The sequence below is a fragment of the Mycetomoellerius zeteki genome, unplaced genomic scaffold (genome assembly GCF_001594055.1).
Source record: "Mycetomoellerius zeteki isolate Tzet28-1 unplaced genomic scaffold, Tzet1.0 scaffold433, whole genome shotgun sequence".
NCBI lineage: Eukaryota > Metazoa > Arthropoda > Insecta > Hymenoptera > Formicidae > Mycetomoellerius > Mycetomoellerius zeteki.
In genome coordinates this window covers 554331-579639 of record NW_017257428.1, presented here as the reverse complement: position 1 = coordinate 579639, position 25309 = coordinate 554331, and the positions used below count along the sequence as shown (strand labels likewise).

Here is a 25309-nt window from a genome sequence, read left to right as displayed (position 1 = left end):
ATCGTGGGGATCGATAGAAAAATTAATGGAGTACTAATTGTGCGATTTGAATTTGGGATCCCTCGTTTTGCGCTACTCCAACGATGTTCCATTGTTATCATCATTATTCTGATCATCTACGTATACTTTAAATCATAGTCCTGCGATTCTCTTTTTGTATGTTTTCCTCCAATATAATACTGATAATTTGAGTCATGTATTATATATATAACAATTATAATTATATAATTATACCTATACGTCTATTAGGATTCAGGTGTGTCAAAAAGTGGTATATACGCACGCATATACGCATGCACATTCACATATTCAACACGAATTGCATGTCGCAAAAAGTGTTTTATTGAGAAAGTCACATAAATTAATATTAAGCTAATATTAAGTGGCTAATATTGGTTTTGGTGTTATCACATGTTATAGACAGCCTGTCGAGCTCACCATAGCGGATAATACAAAATGATATATTGACATATCGTACATTTTACTATATGGACCACGCTGACGAAATATTACACACGGGATAGGAGTAATTTTTATACGTACGAGATACGGATTAGCAGCGCACTTGAGATTCGCCATTCATCTCTCTATATACAAATTATTTAATATAAATAAACGAATCTCTACACTTGTAATATACAAAAGTAAGAACCGCGAAGGAGGAATCGCAGAGTATCCTCTTGACGGAGAACGGCGATGCCTCGACGAAAAGTTTTGTCATGAGAAATGCTGTGTACATATCTACATATCAGAACTGTACGGACGACACATGTTCGACGTTCTGCGAATAAATAGCCGCTTAAGAGTATACGTCGCAGCAACTAGATTGATCTACCTGCGTGCGTCAGACGATGTTGCTGCAATTACGTCGACAAACGTAGATAAAAAACAGAAAGTGGGAAGAGAGGGGAGAAAATACGTGTGGATGCAGTGCGTCAATAAGCGTAAAAACTAAAGCCTCCTTTCGAGTTCGGTGTACTCTAATACTTCTCGAGTCGGCTAACACCTGACGACTTAGCGCGATAATGCTCTTAATACTAAAATGGATTCCATATAACAAATATCGAATAGCGGTTTCACGCGCCGGTTTGCCAATACGAGAAACGCAATGAGCCAACGAGTTTGTGTATTTATTTTGATCACGGCACAAGGCGATATTACTCGGCTTTGCGGCAACGTTTTCAAACGTTGCCGCAAAGCTCGCGCCGTTTTTTAAATAAACCATTTCAATGTCCAATGCATGATTATTCTGCCAAATCAGACCTCGTTACGCACAAACAAAAGAATGTGTTGTCGGAAGAAAAATGCGACAATTGAATTTTTACATAATCGAAGAGACGAGCCGCCGACTGCTCGAAACACGAACGTTCGCATCGTTCAGTCTCATTCACACCGTATTGTCCGAAAATAAAAGGTAAAAGTAAAACACTTAAAGACTGTGACGAACTACAAAAATATGTCGATTCACGTACCAAAAACCACATAAGCACTGTCCTTTCATCAGGCTACATTAGGTACTTATTTCTGTTTACTTATTGTCTCGATCGCTCCAAGTCCCTTGCCGAGTTCATACAACATACGTGAACGCAGACGTAATTTACGCTGCTTTCCTTTGCATCGCGCGTATTTTTTCTCCCGTACGATCGCATCGATCATTAAAGGAACTAATTCTCTCGCGATTTCAACGCGTAAAATTCCGCGCAGTGTCGCGAAGTCCATTGCGATTCAACACTCCTCCGTGGACGTGCTAGAGATCTGCGTGCTAGCGCCGCTAGAGAAGCTGCTCCTGCAAGTCTCTACGGCGAGAGCGGTGTCCGGCACCTGGACGAACTGCACTTTCTCCTTGGGGCACCTGCTTCTGCCGTAGACGCAGTTGAAGATGTTGTAACGATGATCCATCTCCAGGTGACTCAGAGTGCTACTGTGTCGTCGCTTCAGCACCTTCTTTGCCATCAAGCTGCGATTGTTCTTGTACGAAAGTTCGCGATGGAAGCAGAAGAACTTACGCAGCTCCCGTTTCACCCGTCGGGATCGATAGCCAAAGAGCAACGGACTCACGTAGGCGGCCAGGATTAAAAAGCTGAGCGCGAGCACGTCGTATTCGTGCGGGAACACGTAATCCGAGTATTGTGGCAGATTCTTGATCATATTCAATAGCACGTATGGCGACCAGCAAATCAGGCCCATTACGATCACCAGCGCGCTGATTCTGGCCGCCCGGGTCTCCTCGCGATACCTGAACAAGGAGCCGTTGCTGATCCGATGCTTGAGAGAATTGATGTAGTTGTTGGTGCTGCGTACACTGGCCACTCGGTGCAGCGAATTTGACTTGCCAGGCGCCGGCGTGATCGTCACGATGGGTGTCAAAAAGCAAGATGAGGATTCCGGACTATTGTATCCAATGTTCTCTGCATTTCTACTAATCGCGTATGATTCCACATTGGCATCGAAGATGCTGGGTCTTGACAAACGGCGACTGGGTCGTCTCGGTCTCTTGCTCTCCGAGTTACCGCTAGAATTCGGGACCTCGTTTTGCGCTTGTTCCCGTTGTATTGTCTTGACCGTAACAGAGACCTCTTCCTCGATACGACAAGCCGTGGTCTTAAAAGAATCCCGTTCGAGATTGTCCACGTCATCACATGGCTCCTCTGTCCTCTCGCATTGGGTAACCGACAGAAGACAATCGGAGGATCTTTGATCTGTGATCTTGCGAGTTGTTTTAGGAACTTTTAAAGAGTCGAAGTAATCGTAGCGTCGCTCGTCGTTCTCGGAATCACTTGAGTCCGCCCCGGCGATCCACTCGGAGGATTCCCCGATCTCGTCCGTTAGATCACACGAAGATTTCCGTCTCCGACCAGCTTCCGAATCGTGGAATTTGCTCGCAACGAGATTCTCATAGGACGAAACGCGTTCCTTCTTGAGGTAGTTTGTCTGTAGATTAGCTGCTTCCGTCAAATTATTATCATTGTTTTGATCAGACGGAATTTCCACCGGTTGTAGTCCTACCGTAAAGACGATCCCCGACGACGTCTGTTCGTCATTCGATCCCGTCTGTGCCGCGTCCAAGGATGATGAAAAGGATCTCCGACGTGATATCTGATTGACCGAATGCGTAGTCTCGCTTGTCTCGTCGATGGACGAAAGACTCGAGATTTTGGGTATTCTACGAAACTCGTCGGGAAACGTGTCAGCGGATTGATGCTGTGCCTTCACGTAATAGTACGGATCTTCGCTGAAGCTGCCCGACGAAAGAATCGGTCGCGAACCAGTCCTACGAGTTCTCTCAGAGTTTCGGTGCGCGGCCGAATAGATGCTGATATAAATCCAACAAACACCGGCGAATGGAAGTAGATATGCGAATACACTGTGTACGACTGTGTAAATAAGTCCGTAAGTAACAGAGTCGTTAGTCATGGTACGAAAGATCACAGTAGAGTTCTCGAGGAGGCCGATACTGCTATCGATCTTGATCGACTCGATCGTTTTAAGTAACGTTGGCGTCACGTCGTCGATTACTTTCTCTTCCTCCTCCTCGCTGGTCCCGTTGCCGAAGAACGCGAACGCGGATTCGAACGACGTCTCCGCGGTCGCGGTAACGTTTGATGCGAATTCGCGATAGGACGAGTTATTCAGCAACGTTGTCATGCTGCAGGACAGCCACAGGCTACGTGGACTCGGGTTCAAGGCAGCTACCAAGCCGAAGGTCATTGAAACCAGCCAGATGGAGACGATCAGCACGGCCGACTTGAGCTTGTCGACTCGAGCCCGGTAACGCAGTGGGTCCACCACGGCAAAATATTGATCGATGGCAATCAGCAGGACCGATAGCACTGACGACGTGGTAACGAGCGCAGTGGCACCTTCCGATATCGCGCAGATATTACTGGCAGCCGATGCAGACGTCGATGTCGAACCGAACGGCGACGTGAAGTCATCCGGCGTTGACGTAGATGTCATCAGCGTGTCTTCCACCGTCGGGCCGTCCATCATCAGCAATGGATTCAGCACGGCACACGTCAGCAGATTCGACACCGTTAGGTTCATCACGAATCTGGAATTGAGACAGAACAGGCCGTCTTCAACATCGAACGTTGATAATGTCCGACTCCTGCGTGATTGTCTTAAATTAGCAATCGATGATTGATTGAATGACAATAGAACTCATTGAACTATGAAATGAGATCTGTTACGATTAATAAATCAGTAATAAGATGCAAGGTGAAATAAAATAAGAAAAAAAGAAGGGAAGATTTTTTAATATTTTTTTTCACATGGGTCAATTTTGAATCAAAATGACTTGATAATTGGCAACAAATACAAACGTATATAATTCATTGGTAGAAAGCAACATTATATAAAAGAGACACAAACCAACAGAAAGCACTGAAAGAAAAGAAAGCAAAATTTTATTTTCATATTTTTCTGCTACGCTTTTAATTACATGTCACGTGTTAGCAGACACAAACGTCATGTGATCGCTTAATATTTTTGCTCCTCGTGGATGGATTATATATTCGCCGTTTCTGCCAATATAACAAATTCGTCTTAAAAACATTTAAAGTACTCATGGTACTTCGTGTCATTTATTTGTGTTATCAATGGATCGATGAGCGAATTCCATCAATTGATCGCTTTGATCTAAATATGGCTCGGAAATATCGTTCACGTTATTTTGCAAAACATCGAACACGAGATAATAAATGAATTTTCCTTTATACAGTGGTGAATGTTACAGTTTCGAATTGCACTGTTAACAGCAACGAAATGTTCTGAAAATACGACAGATTTATTATTACATTTCGTTGCTGCAGTTGCCAAAGTTTGGTACTCGGCGAGTAATTGATTTCCTGGCCCAGCAGGTGGAAGTCTACGTAATAACAATGATATAGATCCAGTCTTAGTAGTGCGCGGCTCTATTAATACGGCTTACTAATATCAACTGAAACGTTTACTTTCGCAGAAATTAGTTGAGTCTCGGTCCAATCGAATTTCAATAAACGAGAACTGACATTACATTCGTCTCTCGACGCAGGAACATTATTTACGATCGCACGATATTCAAACAGCACGACGCGCCACATTGATTTGCACAAAATTTTATTTGTACAGTAAATAAGAGTTTATCGCAGTCTGAATACGTCAGTCATCTTTACATCTCACGGTTATTTTTACGTTGCCTGTAAATAGGCCTCGAGTCATTTGCGCGACGGCTAAATTTCCAATGAAAATTAAAGGAGGAAAACGCCTATCTACCTATCTATCTATCTCCGTCTTTCCGCATTACGTCGCGTCGACGACGACACGACAAAATCACAAACTGGAATATTTAGACTGGCAGAGTCCCACGATCGAGGAGCATGGGATTTGTGCAATCTATATTATAGAAACGACGCATTGAAATGCTATTTTATTTACAGACACGATAGAAAATACATCCATGCACTTGTCCATATTCAAACGCGACGTCCGAGCGAAAATAATTTTCCTGCCTATTGACGTGCGATTGGCTCTCGATATTTTTAACAAAATCACATAAAGTGCGAGAACAGGTGCAACATTTTCCGTAACTGAATTTTAACTGTAACCAATGAAAAAAATTATTCGTGGTACTCGTCAAAGCGCTTTTAATTTTAATACGGAGCAAGCCACGGATATAAATATCGGTCGCGTGGTGAGTTTCTATTTATTTCGGACCGCAGCTTTACTTTACAGTGCTTTGTCGTTATTTCATTTTATCGCGGTAAAACCATAAAATTTGATCGATTATCGACTCGGGGAAAAAAAGAAAAACGCAAATGCCGTCGCTATCGATGTGCACGTAGGGTTATTAACCTTGGCATGGAACGCAACAACGCGTGAAATGAACGTACTGTGTATTATTTATCGCCATCGGGTTTCAGTGAATATTACGTGAAAGTATGGCGACGCCTAAATATATTATTTCCATCTCATCGTCTCGCGCGCGCTGGTTTTATTTCCGGTTTGGCGTGCGACGCGAACAAACAACACGAGACTCGTTTCGGTTGCGACGCTCTCGTGTGTCCCTTGTATCCTTTGCGGTCTTCGCTGTCCACGAGAATGATTACGCTCGTTGTCGCATACGTCAACGAGCTGCTAACGAATTTCAAAAACTGTCGCCTACGACAGTTACGTCGCTCGTGTGGCTAACTGGATCGCTTCTTCAATGACAACATGAAAACAATTTTGCAATCGCATTAACGTCAACGATATTATTTATTTATTACACGCGTTATCCCTTTTCCCGTAAACAAGTATAGTATGCAATAATTCGAGTTATTGACATTGAGTAACGAAATATTTGGAAAACAAAGATATGTAGCAAGATATATGTGTTAGATAAGAGTCTCCAAGGATTACTAGAATGATAGTAAAAGTCAATAACAATGTTTCTCGTCTCGGAATCGAGGGAAACGACTCGGATATTTTCAACTTGATCTTTCCCGACACGAAATAATCGATCCACTAACCTGTTAGAGATGGTTCGCAGTCCTGGCCTGACAAGAAACGCAAGCAGAAGAGTCGCGTTGAGGAGAAAGCAGCCGAAGAGCACGAAACTCCAGGCCGCGATCCCTGGATTGTTCCACCATCTTTCCAGATTTCCCAGGCCCGCAACCGATTCTCCTCCGATTCCCGTCGCAGCTCCATCCATTCACAAATAATAAGTATATTACGGGATCTGGAACAAAGTGCAACGCCGTTTTCGTCAGAGAGACCTTCCGATGTCCAACTATAATAATTTCGAGATCAAGATTGATCCTTCAACTAATTTAGCGCGAGATTAATTTCGTAATATTGGTGTGCCAAGGGAATCATGCGTTAAAGAAATTAAATTTAAAGATGCTAGAAGGTTTGTGGGTCTGGCATCTTTGAAGTAAACACTCGTGGAAGTTTCAAATATTTATCAAGAAATTCAATTTGGAGCGAATTCTAAGAGAATATAAATTTACTTCGAGCAAGTTCCAAGAAAGTTGCGTGAAAATGTCGCGCGATCAATTCTTCGATTACGGTCCAGCTGTTTCTCGCTGGAAAATTTCTTATTGCATTCTCAAAATGGATCAATTTCGCGCAATGTTGCGAGGAAATGGCGCGACTACGACGCCCTGAAAGAGTTTCCGTCGACACGTATTTTTAGACGGATTTCCCCGTACACACGTGCTGCAAAAATATCCGCGTGGACATGTAACACGCGTGTACATTGCACGCGCTCAATTGTACGCGCACGAACGAGATTGATCGAGATCACATGAGGATCTTAAGAAAAAGACGAGCTCACATGACGGGAAAATGCCTTTTGTGCTCCACGAGAATATGGTTTCCGCGAACCATCCGTTGTTGTACCCGCATATAGCTGTCCGAACAAATACGGTCTATTTAAATAATAAAAGAGAGATAATCCACGCAGAGAGAGACCGAGGTTAATGTAATGAAGATGTCTTCTGAATATAGCGTGGCGTATGTTTCTTAGCTATCTTTGTTTCCCTTTCTTCTCTCGCACTTAAAATGCTTAAGGCTGGTATTCATAATCGATTCTTATATTTAGGATTGTCTTAAGCACAGTCTTAAGATGTCACGAACCAATCAGAGGGCCGTATGAGCGTTTTCAAATATTATTAAGACGATCTTGTAATAAGAACGGACTACGAATACAAACCTATATGTTAGATATATTTTTAAAGTGTTTAAAAAGTTTAAGGTATTAAGGGATCCTAAAGCCGTCTGTATTACCGACTAAATCATATAATTTTTGTATAACAAATACTTTTTTTTTTCTTCACAGATTTTGAAAATCCTTTTCCAGGATTAAAGTATACGCATTAATACGTGTTTGTGAGGTGGAGTTTATGCCGAGAACGACCAAAAATTTCAAAATTGATATATTTTTTTACCGTTTCTTAGTGTAACTTGGCGTCTCAAGCTGTCAAGTCGTGACAACATTTGCTTGATAGAAAGGTTTACAAACTGTACTTATAAATATAATAGTGATCCACAAACATGTAGTTTGCACGAACAAATAATGCCGAGTTCTTAGAATTAGACTTAGATACTTTATAGCGACGAATTTGTTATACAAAAATTGACACGAACTACTGCATGTATCATAAGTTGCGTGAGATATTGGTGTAGTAGTATATAAAGACATGTCGATGGAAAAACAGCGACCGACATCTAATGACTTTGTCGGAGTTCGAGCTTCGCTTTAGGATCCCCTTAAATTATGTTTAAATTATGTACTTAAGTTATGTTTTCTTTGCAATAAAACAACTCAGACAACAAAAAGTGTCTAAAATCATAAGACGTTTTTTGCGTCTAAAAGGCGACTTAAAGACGTCTTGTGTCGTAATTTTAGACTTTGTGTTGTTTGGAAGGTTGATTTAAAAAGATCAATGGCACGCGGTATGCGTCATATGAATGCAATTTTAATTAATAAGGAAAAATGCACTTTTGTTTACCATTATGACACCTGAGGCGTGTAAATAGAAAGCGCGAAGATGTGCAACACGTATCGAAAATAAAATGATTCCTCTCTTCTATCTCTCTCTCTTTCTCTCTGTTTCTTTATCCGATTGACGTCAATTAATTTTTTTTCGAATGATAGTATGTTGTTATCCGCTCGTTTTTTTTGCACTGCTATTACTTGAATGATCGATCATTCAAGTCAATTATCTTTATCATTCGCATGTTTCCCCACTTATCTCTCAATCTGTGCAAAATGTTCGTCGCTTTTAAAGTCCCTGTGTTGAAATTGCGAACGATTTTTAATACTATCAAGATAATCATTTTAAAATCATGTCAATCTTAGCACTTGTAGGGGGGCGTTATAATTATGATAAGAATTATTTAATTAGATAAAGACCTCTCATTTAGACTTTATACCTATTTAGTCAGGCAGTACTTGAAGTCGTAAATTATAGTGGTAAGTGACAATGACCTAAATTCCGTCAGTCTCGTAATCTGTAAAACGCCGAGATTTGCTTAGACTTGACTAGAAAAATAATTAGTCTTGCGATATGATCTTAATTTAACTCACATTCTTTACTTTCGTGAGTAATACATGGAGAAATAATGGAGAGAGAAAAATCTACAGCAGTCTTTGTATGATATAAAGTATGGGATTCTAAGTTCGTACACAATTCTTTTCTGAAGAATAACGAGAAAAGAGGAAAGCCAACAAAGTGGAACTTATCATTTCAACGTGCAGCGATCGACCTTACGCTCGATTGCTGCGAAATCTGGCAGCTGTTCAAAACTCGAAACGTTGAGAAAACGAATAAAAGAAAGAGAGAGACAGAGAACATCTCGAAGGCATCAATTTATGATGATCCGTTTAGACAGTCATTTATTTCCGTTTAGTGAAACTCACGAAAAATATCGTTTGGAGATTCGATCATACAACATGGATCCAACAGCCGAACGATCCATTATCTTGGTCGGTTTCCGAAATGGCATTATCGCGCGATGAGCCCGCGTCATGAGTCATGATCTCGCGACGACGAGAACATACCATGCCAATGGAAACAAACAGAACTCCACGTGATTTTATGGAGCAAGTGATAATTGAGCTGGGAGTGAGACCATTTCGTACATATGACGACCGTTCTCGTTGCGCAATAAATGCGCAATCCCGTCTTTAACTCGCTCTACTCTTATTCCACGGTATCTCTCGGGCTTGTCTTCTCGACACGTGAGAAGAATGTCATTTCAAATGTACTTTTATAACCGGTGCCGAGTATTACGAGCGAAATCGTCGCGATATATGTTTCACGGTAAAAATTGTAGGTCTCGTAAATGTAAGATATTATGAGAAGACTGGAAAATAAGCCACACTTTCCATATTTTCGATGATGTAACACAGTCATAATGTTATTAATGTCTTCTTATCCTGAAGTTATTTTAATTATCTAATTTATTATAAAAAAATTATGTTGTATATAGTTTGTCTTTTCTCTAAATTTTTTAGAGAATTTCGCTCTAAAGAGAGTGAAAATTAAACCAGATTATATATATTAAAGTATAATCAGTTAAAAGAGTGGCTCAATTTCAATCTTTAAGAGCGATATTCATAGTCGGATTTGATATTTAAAACTGTTTTATGATGTTATGAACCTATCAAAGGACTGTTGTATTAGCATCTTAAGACATTCCTTAAGACGGTCTTAAAATAAGAACCTACTACGAATATCAGCCTAAGAGTGAGATTTTCATTCTAAAAGTTTTAGAGCTTCCTTAATATTTAAAATATTAATAATATTTAAAATATTATTAAATATTGAACACACAACAAAGTTTCCCCTTGTAACTATCATAGTCTTTTTCATTCAGACTATATGATTCAACGTAAGTCTAAATATATGTACGCATTATCTACCGCAGTGCTAACCAGTGCATTTATATTCCACTTAGCATTTCGACCGGAAGGCAAACTTATACAGTTGCAGATGTACGGTTCATCACTGACGCTATTCGGCGTCAGATTCTTGAGCTGCTGCTAAAAGAGGCTCCTATACGCGTGTCGATTATGCGAATTTCGCTGCGTAATGCACGCGTCTTATAACGGCGTTATTTTCGCGCGCGTGATTTGATAAGCGCGAAATCGCTTCCGCGCGAACGACCGCGACAACGTCTGCTATTGTATATCCTGCCAGAAATAGCGCGCAAAAATCTAAACAGAATCGCGAGTCGCTCATTATTCGCCCGTCAATTGCACACGGCGCGATAACAGGATCGCCGGCAGCGAATCCGAAGCAGATGTCATTGTCATTCCGAGTAAAGCGTGCCGCTCACGTGAGCGGAGTCGACGTGGACCGCGATATGTCGTGTCGGCCCGCGCGATGCGGGTACGCGGAAATGTACATATCGGGGAAATTGACGACGTCGACGACGTCGGCGTCGTCGGCATACGCCTCCGGCGCGACGCGCGGCGGCTCCGATAAGGCTCGATTCAGTATTTCGATTTCGACGCGCATCGCAACAGACTCCAGGCAAAATCTTCCATGAGTTATCGCTCGTATAATAAGAATCGTACAATAATAAGTACAGAACGCAATGTCGAACGATGTTTCGAAAGTTACTAGAATTTTTGCGCGACAGTTTTGCCACAAGAACTAATCTGTCACAACTGAGATTTAATTTGAGTTTTAAGGAATGAAACAAAAACCTTAATGGGGATGGGGATATTTTTAAAATATTGGATTTTTTGATTAGATTTTTGAAAAATCTAAATAGTAAATCAAATATATTAAAAATCATAAAAGTTTTATCTAAAACATTCTCTTTTATATATTTTGTCGTTTCATCAATATAATCGATTTGAATCAAATATAAGCGTTAGCTTTTTTGGAGGGTTGTTTCACTCTTTAAATCTCAAATTGAAGCGATATAAAAAAAATTTCTTCTTTTAGATTTTTAAGTTTAACAACATATTTCAATGAGAATCGAATCTGTTCCAGACAGTCGTGATGGATCTCTAATTGCAAGTTCCAGACAGCGCGGCACTACGATCCGTAAGACACAATTTATCACGCGCGAAGACGAGTATCTTGGAAATCTCTAATACTTCCGAAGGTCGTCCGATATTGAGTTAACAAGAGAGAATTGAGTAAGACCGATAACTCACCAGAGATATGTGAAACTTAGTTGATCTCGATACAAGGGCATAACATGGCGCCGAGATCGCGTCTATTCCCTTCGTACCAGCTCTCCGTGCTCCATTCTCGAAGACCTTGAAGATAAAATAGACACCAGAAGCATTATTCTTACTGTGTTCTTTCATCTTCTGATAAATAGTATTTCTCAAGTATTTCTTATCATCTATCGCGACCGCGCAACGCCGGAACAGCCGCAAGATGCAACTTGAAATAGATTTTGCATAAGAATCTTTTATAATTATAAATTTTCAATATAAAATGTATCTAATTTAAAAATGTATATAAGACGCGATGGGAAATTTAAAGCGATATCCACCTCTCATTTAAAAGTAAATAAAAAAAGCTGTGTCGATGCCGAAGAACGAAATAAAGAGATAAAGAGATTACATCAGAATTTAAATTGTGTAATTTATTTCGCATATGAAATCGTTCTCGATGTTATATACGCCCTCTTCGAGAATAATTATCAAATCTGTTTTCCCAACGACGATAAGTCAGCAGATGAATCGAACAAGTGCGACTATAATACAGTTGATAAGCGATATTTTATAGCATTATTGAAAAGTTAAGTCACGCGCGCGTACAACATCTAGGATGCTCTTTTCTGGACTTCTCCAGTTGACGTCTGGCCTTGCATCTTATTTCACCCGCGATTAATTTGAAAGGATTGATTAATTCCGGAAATTCCACGCTATCGCGAACTTCGTCAACGTAACTCTCTGTCACGTGTCATTCAAGATAAAACGGCGCGCGAAAGGAAAATTTATCAGGATGAAAAACACTGGGGAAAATTGCACGTAGCACTGTACAGAAAATTTCAAAGTTATGTTTCGATCAGCAGATCGAAACTGGAGCTTTAAATAATAATAAATAGTGATTTCGAGGAAACCTAAGATACGGTAGTAAAATCTCTTCGCTCTGTTACGCGCGCTCAAAAAAAAGTATACATCCAGTGTGAGATGCAACGTACAGGTATTACCTCGCTCTGCAAACGGAAACATACAACTCGTTTAAAAAAACAAACTCCTCGTGAAAGAATGGCGATTTCGTGAAAACAAATCTTGGCTTCCGCAATTCGCGCGGCTTCTATGTTGCACGGATTTATGAAATTTTTTACTCACCCCACTTTGCATAAATCAAAATTCATTCGTAAATAAAATTTCCTTGAGACAACGTTCGTTTTTGCCCGAAGTTTTCCAGAAATTAGTAATGGAATAAAAGATAGAGACGCGAAGTTATCGATGAGTTATTCACGGACGCAAAAGTCACCTTTAATTTAAAAAGTGAATTCGCTCGTGAGGAAAATTAACGTCTCTGGAAGTTGTTTAATGGAGAGGAAGTCAAAGATGACAAATATTTAAGATGTCTCACGAGAACCAACTGACACCATGAGCAAACAACATGGAACTGAGGAATCCCGACATTGACGAAATGTTTAAAATCACTTTGGGAAAGAAAGCAGGGAGGGGGTTGTCTATATTCAGCATTAATATACATCGTGAGTATCATATGATTGCGAGAGCCAATATCTTATCGACCTCGGATAAAACGTCGCCAGTCTTATTGCAACGCAATCTTGCGAGATTACGCGATTATCTAGCCGAGGAACGCGCGAGAGAGAATTAGCATACCAGAACGTAGACAGGTGGAAAGAGCACGTGGTGAGAGATAGGGTCGACATTAAGATCTGCAAAGTACAAAAAGTGTCCTTAATCTTTACCACGGCTGCGGAAAAGAGGATCGTAAAATATCACCGAGCGTATTCGCGCATAGCAATGCAAATACGTTTTTGCGTCGCTACTTTCCGCATCGTATCACAGCATCCGATTACATTAACAAAACAGCAAACGCGAGAAGTTGACATCTCTGGCATTTCTTACCAAGTTGTTCCCGTTTACAACGGCGCCCGTAATTATAATTAATTAATTCATCGTCCGCATGGAAATAATCATCTCTTTTTTACCATTTCAAATTTAATATCTCCTTATTTATTGTCATGTCTATTCTTGTATTACTTCGAGGGGAGAAAAAATATTTACGACGTATATCGTATGAGATTCCCCGAAATTCACCATCTTCGAATTCATAATGCCTTGGTAACAAAAAAGAGTCTCGTTCCTTAATATGGCTACGAGAATGCGTGGGCAAGTTGGAGTATCGTCGAATACAGCTTCATTTCCTGGTTGGAATACGAGATGTTCCAAATTCCAAGACGTTTACCGTTCACTTCTCCGCTACATTCTCCGATGCATTCTTTTTTCTATACGTGAAGTCGCGTGCGGACGATATCATGGTCATTAAATCCGAAAATATCCTCATCAGAAAGTCAATGAATATTTTTCTTTGTCAGGTATATGAATAATTTTAACATAAATTACCGCAATTATTAGGAAGATTTTAGGTGACTGTTCAATGACTGTTCAGGGAAATATTCGCAGCTGATATTATTAATGCCGACGACGAATGTCGTAAAAGTGAATCTTTATGCATACATGACACTGCTTGTTTTTGACTCGCGTTAATCTTTGTCTCCTAAGTTTCTTACCATTTTTAACGTCGATAAGTATAATATTCGAAGCGATAATCCCGTAAATAACGCAATGCTACAAATTGCCCGCAAGAAAGCTTTGCGAAGTGACGCACTGTTAAAGAGTCCGCTATCATCAATTATCCCATTAAGATAATTATACCCATTTAATAGGAATGAAACCTTTATATCTTATTCCGCGTGTAAGATCGCGATATATTATCATTCGATGTGATACATCTTATAAAGTCTAATCGAGCACGTATAACAGTGATTTATCTATTCTGTTTTAATCATAGTATATTATGTCTATGATTTCAATTCATGCGCAATTACCGCAAGATACATTAGAATTATTTAGTACAGCTTCTGTTTTCTCATTAACTATACTTGTTTAAATCTAGAATCTAAAATCCAAAGACACAGAGAGAGAGAGAGAGAGAGAGAGAGAGAGAATCGATATTGCCCTAACAAAAAATTTGTTATAAACGTTTATATTAAAAATGTCGACAAATAAACCAAGAACATTTCGTCTCTTTTTTTTTTATGACTAACGGTATCGTTGAGAAAGTGCAATAATTCTGACACTCGCCAGCGAGTTTCCGGCAAGCAAGAAAGTTAAACAGGAACGAGCTACTTTAAATATCCGCTTTGAATATTTTAACCGTCAATCTGGAATTCTAGGTCTTTCCTCGATAAGATAACGATATTTGATGAGAAAGCGTATTAATTTTAAAACACTCACTACATAGCGAACAAAGAGAACTATGTAGGAACGAACGCAGCGAGCGGTCCTATGCGGGTTTTCAACATCAACGTGCTTCTGACATCACTGAAACTTTTCTCGCTCTTATGCACGACGCTTGCTTCCGAAACAACGCAACTCGGAAGCCGCAATATCCGCCACTAACTGCCTCATACATCGAGCAACGAACTTTTAATTTCGCTAATAAATAACAAAACACCTATCAGGGTGCAGGGAATACAAGAGTAAAGTACCAGTAAAAAATTCATTACTCGCTTAAATTTGATACGGAGAGATTGTCCGAATTTGTTGCTCTCAAAATATGCAAGTTACGAATTTGTTGCTTGCAAAAGAAGTGTAAATAATGACGAAAAACTTCTCAGCGTGCCTGTTTCTCTTCCAACTATTTAAACAGTCGTCACATTTCTATAAATAGTGTTCTAAGTAATAAATACTTCGTAATTTTGAATCTAGAATTGAACAACACTTTGACGAAAGTGGTCGTTAAGTTTTAAATTTAAATATTAATTATTAATCAGGTTATCGTATAAAATGTAAATGAGATGCCATAATACCACGTTCTCTTCTAACACGTATTGCAATATCGCATGGCCATTATAAAAAGTGACGCAATGACTTCCTCCAATTCATCAAATATATTGCGTACGATGTGAAAATTTTTGAAAAAATTGAATACTAAGCAATAGAGCGAACATTCAACCACTCCAAGAGTCATCCATGGAATCGGTGACTTTGGCGCGTACACTGCAATTTCCTTCGAACGGATTTTGTTTTTTTGCGAGACTCGTCGCATTTCCCGAAGGAGAAAAAGAGCATTCCCATGTCTCGCTATACCATCCGCCATTGCGAAGTGGCGGAAATTAATGACGCGATTCTCTCGCAAGAACAAATTAAATTTTTTCATTACGCGAATAGCTTTTTCCTTCGAGCTTTCGACACGTGCTCATCCCACGTTTCGTAACACCGTGGCTTGTGCGCCTCGAATCTCTCAATTAGCAAATTCCACGGAAGATATCGGCGGACGGGAGCGTCATTTCATAGGCTTGTTAGCACCTTGGGCGCTGGCTCGCAGCCATTCGCGCGTAACTCGTGTTGCAACTCGGCACCGGTCGCCGCTATACATTCATCGAATCGAATAATATCAAAGATCGATTTAAAAGAGAAAGAACGAGAAAGACGGATCAAAGTACGATTTTCAGATGGAATAAATTAGAATAATTCGTCCGCGAATTATTCCAATTTAAAGGCCACTCAACACTTTTACGATATAATGGCAGCAATTAATATCTGACTTCAGGATACGCGACGGATTTAATTTAATACCCCTCGGCCTTGCACGCCGCAATTTTCAGCGTTTCCCTTGCGCGTGTTCTCCTCACTTTATATCTTATTTTTATATTCCATTGTCAGCTTAAGCGGCTACCGTTTATCCTTTAGCCGTGCCATGTCAGTACCGACACCAAGGTCGATACTTTTTAGTTCGGTACGCCCGTCAACGGATAGCTGATCTTGAAATATCGTCTCGACGCACCGCCTACGTCAGATTTAACGCCTTAAAATTTCACCGTGGCAAAATGCACGGACCGTTATTAATAAACGAGACCCGTTGCGGGTGCGTCGCGCGAACGCATGCGAGCGGAATAATTATGCGTCGGATCGCGCGAGAACGCATCGACTGTACTCGCGCTTCGCCGAAGCTCATCGCGGTGAACAAAGGTATTTTATTCGAGCGAAAAAGCGGCGATACGCGGGCAAAATCGATTCGACGTGACGACGCGAGCTCGAGCCACGTTAATTGCTTCGTGCGCGATCGCAATCTCCTTGTATTAACGTTTTAAGTGGAGGAGGGTATGTGTAAACTGTTCCACGCTAATTTTCCCGCTAAATCGCAATGACACGTATGCAGAATGCGCTGTATCGCGTGCAAAAATCGTACGGATCAAGGTCGCGTGTGCACGTCGAAAAGTCGTGAATCACACGCGATCCGGGACTCGTTATCTACATTTTTTGAATTTTACTTTGATAATTTTTACAAAAGTACTTAATACGAGCACATCCTCTTTCTGTCTCTCCTGAAATATCGCTGGCAATATTTATCAAGTAGTACGAATAATAATTTGTAAGCACTTTAAACGGGATCAAGATCGCATACCTGTACATCAAAAGATCGTTACAGATTACCTTCGATAATAGCTTAGTACTTCGGCCTCTCATCTGTTTTCGAGACATATTATCACGGGGAAAGATAATTTCGGAGGAAATACTTATAAGCGCTCTTGACGTACCGCTGATGATTTTCGAAGTGATAACAATCTTTAAAGTTACATGAATAATAACGAGGTGACCTCAGAAAGATTATATTACGTCAGAATATTCGTAGAATACTACGAGTATATTCGCAGACGATTACTTATCGCGTTATGTACTTTGATGTCCGAGTGTTACGAGGCATCTGATCTTGGCAACCTGCTGCGGCATGCTTTAACAATGCTCTAGCGTGCGACATTCCCACCTTAACAGTGTCTCGAATGATTTAGCACCGGTCAAGCAGTCAACAAATGCGGCCAACAGTCGCATTAATCACCGGTCGCTATAATTAGTTTGGCGGAGTTTAATAGACGGATTATCATCCGATTGATGTATCTACTTCCCCTCATAAGTTCTTTAACCGGCTGCTGTCTACGATTGTAATGTATATTTGGATCATATGTTCTTCGACACAACCACACGATGACATTACGATATATCATGACGTAATGATGTACCTACACAGAAAAAAAATTTGTAGGTTTTAAATAAATATTTCGTTAGTACTACACTGAAAAAAAAGATTAGCTGCTGCAGCAAATTAGATGGTAAAATATGGCATAGCATTTTTAATTGGTTGCGACAGCCAATTTTTGGTTGTGTTAGCCTATCAAAATCCTTTACTGACATTGCAGATAGGCTAACGCAACAAAAAATTGGCTGCTCCAACCAATTAAAAATGCTATGCCATATTTTACCATCTAATTTGCTGCAGCAGCCATTCTTTTTTTTTCAGTGTGTATTGGAGTAAATATTTATTTAAAATCTGCAAATTTTTTTTTCAGTGTAGACGCATCATCGTCTATCGTCAGTTTTCTATCTAGCCGTATATCGTTAAACGCAAGGAAATAAATAGTTCAGCGAATTGCTGGAGGAATTTACCTTGAACGTAACTCTCGAACTCTACCTGGGCGTTGCTGAATTTACAGACACGCGTCATCGTTTACGCTTCGCCACTATTCCACGTTTCGGTATCGTTCGCTTCTCACGTAACTCACGCGGTACTCCACCTTGACAAACGTTGATAAAAGCTGGAAGATACAGAGCGCAATAATTTGAGGAATTCCGGCGCGTTACAAAAGAGTAACCGGAAAACACCAAGCTAAATGTATAGTCGGGGGGAGAGAATCGAGGCTCACTTTGTATATTCGTCGAATTCTAAACGAATTCGTTATTCTCGGACTTTTGTCACGTCTCAATTCGATCGTTGCATATACCTCTGTTCTCGTCTCGTCGTGATTACGTTATCAGAATCGTGCTTCGCGTCCATCTCGTATCACTCGAAGGAAAGTTTCTTAATCCAACTCGAATCATTTAACGGCTAGTTTGCCACGTTGCGTTGTAAGGAAAAGTTATGCTGCTTATCGTATCAATATATACTCTATACATATAACCCCTGTTGCCCGTCTAACGTTGGCCTTTTGACCCTGCATTGTCATTTTTTTTTCTATGATAGATAATTTGTTCAATTAAAAATCATGAAGTTGAACTGCGCGGATGTATAATTTCATTATCGAAATATATGATTCTCTTAAATATTCTCTCTGAAATATATTTAAGACATTAAACCGCCAATGGTGCCAAATTTTGGCTAATCATTTCAATTTTTTCTTTTTTATATTAAATATACAATAGAATATTAAAAATATGTAAATATAATAGAAAAATTCAAAAACGATTCAGAGTGTACAAAGCAAGTGAGAGTCAGACACAGTTAATTAGGCGCAATATTATAATAATATATATTTAGAATAAATTGTATTGATAATAAAATTAACAAACAAATTTCGGTGCTTCTTCGAGTCCAATCATATCTTGTTTCAATTCAAATCGAATGTGTGTCGCTCACAGTTGCATGACTAGAAATAATTCTAATAATATAAATAGTAATATAAATATATCAAAATAACTCTTCATTAACCAAAAATAAAAACAAGAAATTATAAAATTGGCACCTCCGGCAGTATTAATAAAAATAACAGTGATTCAACTAAATTGTGACGTAGACGTAGAATCGTACAGTATTTTTAGATAATAAGATACGTCTTATATTTATTTATCATAAGATACATTAATTTTGCTTAAATATAAATAGAAATACTATTAAACGTATCTACATAAATCGAAATAAATTTACGACTGAAATGAACATATCTGAATAGCGATTGACTCGACGTATATTCTTAAATCATCAAAGAACGCCTATTACCATTCGCGGCATTTGAAGCGCGCGCGATTCCATTTAATGTTACAGCAACAATGACATGCTGGCGTTGGCATTGCGCTGGTTATCGTTATCGTTACCAGCACGATTTGCGCCCGTAATCATGGCACAGATCGGTCTGCACCCATCAGGCCTGGTGCGAATTAGGTTAAGGCGAATGAGAATCACTGTTGACCGGGTCAGATTCTTATCAAGCATTAACACTAACTGCATCAGTCAGCGGGGGACCAGCGGGGAATCGCGCGAACTTTCCAAGATAATCGCGAGGAAATGTTGTAACGGTACTTTTCCAAGCTGCTTCCCCTCGTTTTCATATGGAAAGCGAAGATAAGTCGTGTACGCGTAATCGGCGCGGCGTGTGTCAAACGTCAGAAAAATAATTAATGCACCCGGCTTGATAGCGCAGTAACTAACTCGCGAATCTGGGGAACTAGATTAAAGCCTCACGTAAAGACCAAAAATACAGCGGAGAAATTTCGTATCGGTTCCAATACGAAATACAATTAGAACACGATATCGAGATGTTCAAACGAACATGGAGTAAAATACGTTGCAGTTCATATGTACGTTACGGGATAATATCTATTAAAGTTGCACGTCACTTTCACTACGGGAGCTCTCGACTTTCTTACTTGTCGACCATAATTATATACGACATAACAGTAAATTTATCAGGTTTCTATTTTCGTTGTCATTAGAAAACTGAAAGAAAAGATTCGCTATTACAAATGCAGATCCTTGACTCCTAAGAGCCTTGATTCCCCGTTCCGCAGGCTGGCTTTTTATTAAGATCCTTGATACCGCAGATCCCTGGAGCTGATAGTTTTTTTAATTGTTTATCGATCTTGAAACTTTTATGTTCTTTATATGTATATTTCATTTCGCGCGTACACGAAGCAACATCGAAACGAAACGAAATAGCAAAGTCAATTTTCGCGCATATACAAAGATCGACGGTGCATTCTATTAAAAGACCGTCTGTAACAAAAATAACGGAGCATCGGGTACTGTTCCATCGTGATTCGCAGCCGCCTAATTTCGTTTGGTACCAAGCAGCGTACCTGCCAATCACTTTCGGTCATGCCCGGCGGAATGGAAAATTTTTAGGGACTCCTGACGTCAATCGACCAACGGAGGAAAAATTCTAAATCCCTTTCTTGTTTAATATCTATAATTATCGGCGACTTATTACCAATCGATACTTATTATTGTTGGTAAAGAAATTCATGAGCTATTTAATTGATTTTATTCCATATTCGTACGTCCCACATGCGATACGATAAAACGAAGGAGGAGAGAAGTTGTTCTTTTTATAATCGAGAGTAACGGCATTATTATTTTTACTACTTGAAAACATTGCATCGTTAGCGATGACATCAGTCGATTACAACGATGAACACCATGTAAAGCACCGTGTGAATCATCGTGCACCTTCCTTAAATGTAAACGTCGTACATGCCGCGAAGTCATTAAACCTCATTTGACTTGTAGAGAATACCGCAGTCCGCATATCCTCGAGACACCGATTTGTAGAAGCCAATAAGTATGCACATCGCGTATATATGCAAGCGAATCCGCGAATCAACTAATCATTTTCAATAGAAATGATACATAAAGACGACTACAGAGAAATACCTGAATAATACGACGTCAATATCATAAGAAGCAATAAATATATCATGAATCTTTAAAAAAAAGTTTAACACTGAACCGTCGTCTTCTTTAATCTCGACAAGGAAATACGAGGCATATCGGAATCATGAGAATTGCTTGCACTATTTTTAGATATTACGATATTAACATTCATATTCCGTGCAAAATTTAATCCCCCGCTCTGAGAAAAATTTCTGGTGGAACGAATCAGAAAATTCTGATTGTATTAATCAGAATTTTGGTTATCTCAACTAGAATGAATTCAAATCAGAAAATTGTGATTCGTACGTTCTCAATCAGAATTTTAATTAACGCAACCAGACTCGTTTTTCTGTGCATCTGCGATCTGTGTCTTTTTTTGTCCAAACTTTTTCATTATTCTCAGCTTTAAAAAAATTCAAAGTTACTTTTGAATATCTCTATATAGCATGTTATCAAATAGGTCTTTTTTTTTCATTCAAATGTTAAAAACCTTTAATAAAAACTGAGATTTGAGCAAAAATGAAAGCGAAATATGAGAGTGAGATTTCGCTTGTGCCAAAGAAAGACTCAGATTGCAGAGGAAGGGTTGAGAAAAGTTAACAATTTCGCACAAATCCGGATACTTCTCACGCGTTGGAGGAACATTTTAAAAATATTCATAAATACGAAAGAGATCAGTCGTTAAGAGAATCAGTCGTTAATTTATCTACGCGTTATAAAAATATGTTCTTCGGAGGTTCACTCGCGGTTAATGGCGTGCCATAAATTTTTTCGATACACAGCCGAAACACGAAACGTGTAAAAACTTGCGTGGCTATATAATTCGATACCGAAATAAACCGCGAAAATTCCGCGGAGCAAAAAACAATATCGAAAGCGGTTAAACGTTACGAAGTAAAGGTCGGCTATACGCTCGGCGATGGATGCGAAATATATTACGTAAGTTAGTATAAATCCGAAACTTTCTAAACGCGCGCCGAGGCGTCGCGTCGCGTCGCGCCGTCTCCGAGTTGCGATCTTGATCCCGTTCACGGTGGCTACGTGGGCTTTATTGACGGTCGTACGGCCGAATCGCGAGTGTCGTGTCGATGCGTAAAATTAAAAAAAAATTTCACCGAATCAGAGTTGGTAAAAAACATGTTTTAAACGTCTTTTAAACAGTTTGAAACATGCTTACACTGAAAAAAAAGATTGACTGCTGCAGCAAATTAAATGGTTAAATATGGCACAGCATTTTTAATTGGTTGCAGCAGCCAATTTTTGGTTGTGTTAGCCTATCGAAATCCTATACTGACATTGCGGATAAGCTAACGCAATCAAAAATTAACTGCTGCAGCCAATTAAAAATGCTATGCCATATTTTACCATCTAATTTGCTGCAGCAGTCAATCTTTTTTTTCCGTGTAGTTGATGTTTTTAATGTTTTTTTTATAGTACTGTTTAAAGCATATTTGTGCATTAAAAACATATTTAAGAAGAAACACAGTATGTTTTATTCTTAGAAAAAAAAACATTTGTCTTTACCAACCCTGCACCGAATGTATTTCTCGTTCGCCCATTCTCTCGACCACGACTGAATTTCGATTTGTTTTTTCAATATACAGGATGTTCTGTAAAGAACGTAACAATACTTAAAGAGTAGATTCTTGAGACATTTTGAGAAACAAATTCTATTATAATACCAAAATATCAAGGATATAACAATTTTCGAATTATAAACATTTAAAAAGTTTGTTATTCCTGTACTAGAATTTTCTTTCTCGTTTTCGTTAAAAATATCATACATATATATACCTACCTCATTTTAAATTACAAAAGTGTATACTAATTCATTACCAGAAAACAAACCTCGTGTTAGCGAACCATATCGCCTAAAGTTGCGCGTTTAAAGTGTGGTTGGCATTTTGCGTTGTACCTATCATATAAAATGTCGGAATGAATTCCGATCGGAATTATTTCGTTTTCTCTAAAAAAAAATACATAGAAATCTAGGGAATAATTGAATAATTTCGATCGAAATCCATTTCGACTTATTCCATGAGTGCCCTGAAAGTGCGACGGTGCCCTTTAAGTGGCATAATTCGCTAACTTGAAATGCTTATAATTCAAAAACGTTTATAGTCTCGACATTTTGGTATCGGAAGTTTCGTCTCGAAATGATCTCAGGCTAGGTCCACAACCTTGCTTTAAGAGGCCATAAGCCGTAAAGCCTTAAGAAATTGACTAATCACAGTTGAATATGCAAAAAATAATCGACTGTGATTGGTTAATTTCTTATGGCCCGTCTACGATAAATGTAGTAAGCTTGATTTGAGAAGAGTAAGAAATTGACTAATCACAGTCGAATGCGAGAAGAATAATTGACTGTGATCGGTCAATTTCTTGCTCTTACTTCTTAAACCAAGCTTATTTCGCATATCGTAGACAAATGCCTTACGGCTTAGGGTCTCTTAAAGCAAAGTTTGTGGACCGAGCATCAAGAATCTATCGATAAGCGTTGTTACAGTTTTCATCGGACACCCTGTATGTATACACGTGTCAATTATGAGCTATTTTGAAATATCTATACTCGCTTAACGTGGACTGTCGAAAATAATATTACGCGACGATGCCAATGGTATGTAGCACCGGCTCGGCCAATGGAACCTTCGGCCTTTTATTTTCGCGTTACGAGGGGAAAAAAAGAAAAAGGAACGGCCGTGGAGAAACGTCGATCGGTTCGTTGCGCCGAGCGCCTGACGCGTTGCAATCGAATCGAGCGTTTCGAATGTACTCTTGACGGATTACGCAAAGTCGTATTACGGACGGAAACATAAGGTTTGTTTGCGTCGCAAGATCCAACATGCTCCAACATGCTCCTGCCATAGCTCCTACTCACTCTATCAAGCGCGTTGAAGTGAGTAAGGTATACACTGAAAAAAATGCATGTAATTTTACATGGAAATTACATGTTCATGACTGGAAAATTGCTTAAATGTTGGAAATTTACAATTTCCAGTAAATTTCCAAGCATATTTATGTAATTTAGATAGATTTTATTTAGATTAATTTTCCAGTCATACACATGTAATTTCCATGTAAAATTACATGCATTTTTTTCAGCGTAGGAGCATATTGGAACATGTTGGAGCATGCGACGCGAACAAACCTTTAATGCGGAATAAGTCGAAGTTAATAAACGAGTACTTCAACCCTTTGCGTTAAAGCTTTTTCGTCAGCGTTTTTATATCAAACAGTAGATATATATCTTTAAGTCTTCCGTCGTCAAATATATATATACGTCAAATGGTTATGGACGAGTTTTATGGAAAATTAAATCGAAAAAAAATTACGATCCTCCATTTGAAAATTATCTATTCTCTTTTTTTATGTTAACGAATTCCGATACGCGGTATCTGTGTCACGAAATTGACATTTCAGAATAGCATTTCAAAGTAGCCGATATGGCTTCGTATATTTGAATAATTTCTTGAGCAAAAAACTTAATGTTACCTCGAGACGTGTTTCTATCGGTGGCCTTTATAGGACATACGATAATGTTACTAGCCAAGGGAACCCCGCTAGTAAGCCACAACGCTTGACATCGCGGTTCGTATTTGCATAGTTAGGCGTGGACGGGGAAATTCGCGCCTCCGTAACCGTTTCGATATCGGGAAAGTAATGGCGCGATATGCAACGTACGTGTTTCAAAATCATTATCGGAGTAAACGTGCATCTATCGGATTCTAATGCCGGCAGTAATATTCCTTTATCGCAGAAACATATTATTTCTCTTACGCGTGTTTCCACTAATATAGATTAACTTTAATCTCTCGGTTCAACTTATTCTTCCATTTTATCTTATTTTTATGTCCGTTTCAACTGTAAATAAGCTTTAATCTTGGTTTAACTTACTTTTAATCTTTTTTAACTCTAAGAATTAGAAAAGGATCAAGACTAAATTAAACGGAGGTTAAAGTTAATCTACATTAGTAGAAACGTACGTTAGAACTAGAAAAAGATGAAGAGTAAAAGTTAAACCGAGATTAAAGTCGATCTACATTAGAAACGGGCATAAGAGAGATAAGTAATTTTTATTTCCGCAATAAAGGAACGTCACTGCAGAAAAATAAGTAAAAAATATCGTCGAGCGAATCAAAAGAAACGGTAAAAATTATATAAACTATCTATCTCTTGGAAGAGCG

At 39.2% G+C, this 25309-nt stretch overlaps 1 protein-coding gene across 3 annotated transcripts in view; it reads right to left on the bottom strand.

The window, feature by feature from the left end:
• Positions 1–250: 250 nt before the first annotated feature.
• Positions 251–25309, bottom strand: part of LOC108726752 (uncharacterized) — a 25524-nt gene continuing 465 nt past the window's right edge. The window contains exons 1-4 of one of the 3 annotated variants that reach the window (XM_018454514.1): positions 12788–12861; positions 11636–11740; positions 6489–6697; positions 251–4051 (exon numbers count right to left, since the gene is read on the bottom strand). In XM_018454514.1, the coding sequence (XP_018310016.1) occupies positions 1726–4051; positions 6489–6670 (2508 nt within the window). In that variant the 5' untranslated portion in view covers positions 6671–6697; positions 11636–11740; positions 12788–12861 and the 3' untranslated portion in view covers positions 251–1725. Of the gene's footprint in view, positions 4052–6488; positions 6698–11635; positions 11741–12787; positions 12862–25309 lie in introns of those variants that run through there. The other 2 variants (XM_018454513.1, XM_018454515.1) reach the window with 2 other exon arrangements.